This window comes from Myotis davidii, unplaced genomic scaffold, assembly GCF_000327345.1.
Source record: "Myotis davidii unplaced genomic scaffold, ASM32734v1 scaffold1097, whole genome shotgun sequence".
NCBI classification, from domain to species: domain Eukaryota; kingdom Metazoa; phylum Chordata; class Mammalia; order Chiroptera; family Vespertilionidae; genus Myotis; species Myotis davidii.
The window spans coordinates 21,499-24,714 of NW_006288117.1; the positions used below are offsets into that span (position 1 = coordinate 21,499).

The 3,216-nt window shown below is 56.1% G+C and overlaps 1 protein-coding gene across 1 annotated transcript in view; it reads right to left on the bottom strand.

Moving 5' to 3' along the window:
- Positions 1-1,161: 1,161 nt before the first annotated feature.
- Positions 1,162-3,216, bottom strand: part of LOC102763587 (leukocyte immunoglobulin-like receptor subfamily A member 6) — a 7,926-nt gene continuing 5,871 nt past the window's right edge. Inside the window, exons 2-4 of the mRNA XM_015561450.1 lie at positions 2,138-2,422; positions 1,690-1,992; positions 1,162-1,474 (exon numbers count right to left, since the gene is read on the bottom strand). Coding sequence (XP_015416936.1) covers positions 1,281-1,474; positions 1,690-1,992; positions 2,138-2,422 — 782 coding nt within the window. The 3' untranslated portion in view covers positions 1,162-1,280. The remainder of the gene's footprint in view (positions 1,475-1,689; positions 1,993-2,137; positions 2,423-3,216) is intronic.

Sequence of the window (3,216 nt, forward strand, 5' to 3'; positions counted from 1 at the left end):
AAATAAATATGAAAGGACTGAAAGTGGAAGATGTGGCTTTTTGACAGCAATAGCAGTGAACAGACCTGGGGCTCTTCATGGAGACAAAGCTCAAAGTGAGCTAAGAGTGTGATTCAATAAAAGCCAAACAAATCTTAAGCTCCATGAGCAGCCGTACAGAGTCCAAACATAAAGTGAGAGGCATGCCTTTCTCCATAGTGGTCAGGGCCCCCTGGGTGCAGGGCTTTGCCTTCTGGACACCCTAACAAATCAGAGTGCAGGGAGAGGAGAGTTAGCAGCACAGGAAGGAGCAATGGAAGCTTCTCTGAGTTTCAGCAAAAAGAACAGTGTTTGCTTTGGCTGAAGAGGGGGCTTGGCAGGGGGTGGCCGTGTTAGTGCGCTGGGGCTGCCATACAAAGTACCACACGCGGGATCACTGGTCCTTGATCAGCCCAGAGTGGGGGTTTGGGGGAGGTCCCTGGAGAAAACAAGAGGCTGCATTACAAAGGTCTTCCCCACCTCATCCCACAGCTCAGCTCAAGACACTCTTATTGTATTTCATCCATCCTAGCCTCACCTCTCCTGGGGACAGGGTCCTCAATGACTGAGCTAAGAAAGCACAGGGTCAGCGGGCCCCTCACCTGAGACCAGGAGCTCCAGGGGCTCTCTGGGGAGTGACAGCAGGTAGATGGAGGAACTGTGTGAGCTGTAGCACCTGTAGGTGCCCCCGTGGGCTGAGATCACAGGGCTCATGGAGAACTCGGCCTGGAACTGCTGAGCTCGGTGCTTTGATCTCAGAAACAGGAGGGGATAGGCTGCCCCCTCCTTGGACAGAAGGAATGTCTCCCTCGGGCTCTGTGACTGACACAGCAAGGTCATGTTCACTCCTGAGGCCAAACTGGGGCCTGGCTGCACCGAGAGGGAGGGTGTGTCTGCGCCGAGAGAGGGTGTGTCAGACAGCCATCCTTGAGAGAGGGAGGGAGGGTGAGGGATGCCTGCCCACCTTGTTCTGACCTGAGAGTCACCAGGACTCTCTCTGAGGACCCTCCTCTCTGTCTCTGTATCTCTGAGTCTCCACCTATCCCCTCCCACCCCCTGTCTCTCTCTGTCTCTCCCTATCCTTGGGGCCTGCACTGCCATTCTAGCATCACCCATGAGACCCCAGCAGGGCCTGTGCAGATCTACATGCCTGGCTGAATCCACTGGATCCAAACCTGCCACCAGGATGTCAAGGGCATCACTGGACCAACCACTCAAAGAAAAGGTTCTTCCTACTCTAGCATATATACCCCCCAACCCGGTCAGCCTCTCTGAGTGTCCAGGGGGAGGTGTGCCTGGGGCTGCAGGACAAGGCTCTGGGGGAGGTCCTGTTCTCCCTCCTTGTGCAGAGAGAATCTGTCATAGCCGACATCAGAGCAACACTGGAGGGTCAGGCTCTGTCCAGAGGCCATGATGGGGCCCTGCTGGGTCAGGAGGGAGGGCTTCTGAGACTTACCTGGGGAGACCAGACAGGAATTACAGGGCTACTCCTCCCATTGCCCCATTATCCTGGCCTGGCCTCCAGGTCTCACTGTCTTTCTCTGTGACTCTGGCTCAAGAGCCCTTGTACTCCCCTCACCTCTCATATGGGGCTGCACTCAAATTAATGACCCTAGGAACACCCCATTATTTGTTTCCTGAATCAGTGGAAGGGACAATAATGGGCCTTACCTGAGACCAGGAGCTCCAGGGGTTCACTCGGGTGTGACCACACCTGGGGCCTGTACCTGTCATAGCCATAGCATCTGAATGGGCCTCTGTCGCTGGGGGTCACGGGGCCGATGGAGAACAGAGCCTGGAACTGCCCACTGGGCTGTCCCTGTGAGTCCAGTGTCCAGAAGAGCCTGTGATCTCCTTCCTTAGTCAGAATGAACCCATCAAATCCTTGGCCTGAGCCACACTGGAGGGTCACTTTTCCTCCTGATGGCACGACAGGGCTGGGCAGGGCTGAGAGGCTGGGTTTGCTGTAGGCTCCTAGGAGAGGGGGAGGCAGCATGGTGAATGGACTCACTCTTCCCTCATGTCCCCCAGGGCTGGGCTCTGAGAAGGAGACACCCTGAGAGCAGACCCCCTTCCGTAGGGCAGAGCCTGAGGCTAGGACCTCTGAGTGTCCTCTCACCTGTCACCACCAGCTCCAGGGGGTCACTGGGCTCTGACCAGCCATCAGGGCTGAGAGAGTAACAGCGATATCTCCCAGCATCACCCTCTGTCATGTGTGTGATGGAGAACATCACCTTGTCTCCGGGCTTCAGTGGCTTCTCTCTTTTCCATGATGGTGGGCTTCCCTCTTTATCCAGACGGTACTCCTCAGCTTCTGGGGTCCCCTGACAGGAGATGGTCAGGGGCTTCTCCCGTGGGATCACTAGTCCTGGCTCAGCCCAGAGTGTTGGTTTGGGGGAGGTCCCTGGAGAAAACAAGAGGCTGCATTACAAAGCCCTTCCCCACCTCATCCCACAGCTCAGCTCAAGGCACTCTTATTGTATTTAATCCACCCTTGCCTCACCTCTCCTGGGAACAGGGCCCTCAATGACTGAGCTCAGAAAGGACAGGGTCAGGGGCCCCTCACCTGAGACCAGGAGCTCCAGGGGCTCACTAGGGAGTGACAGCAGGTAAGGAGAGGGGCTGAATGACCTGTAGCACCTGTAGGTGCCTCCGTGGACTGAGGTCACAAGGCTCATGGAGAACTCTGCCTGGAACTGCCCAGCTCCGTGCATTGATCTATGACACAGGGGATATCGGCTGCCCCCTACTTGGACAGAAGGAAAGTGTCCCTCAGGCTCTGTGACTGACAAAGCTCCGTTTCTCTGAGTCTCCCAACTCCCCTCCCACACCCTGTCTCTCTCTGTCTCTCCCCCTCCCTGGGGCCCTTCACTTTCTTTCTGGCCTCACCACCTGAGACCCTCAGCAGGGGCCTATGCAGAGTCTGGGTCCCTGAGTGAACCCACTGGCTCCTCACCTGCCACCAGGATGTCTAGAGGGTTGGGGGAGGGGTTACTGGGTCAAACACTCAAAGAAAAGTTTGTTCCTACTCTAGCATATGTACCCGCCTCCTTGTCAGCCTTTCTGAGTGTCAAGAGTAAATGGGCCTGACAGAGCCCAGCCTAAGCTCTGGTGGACGTTCCATCCCCATTCTTTGGACAGAGCAAATCTGTCATAGCCAACATCAGAGAGACACTGGAGGGTCAGGCTCTGTACAGA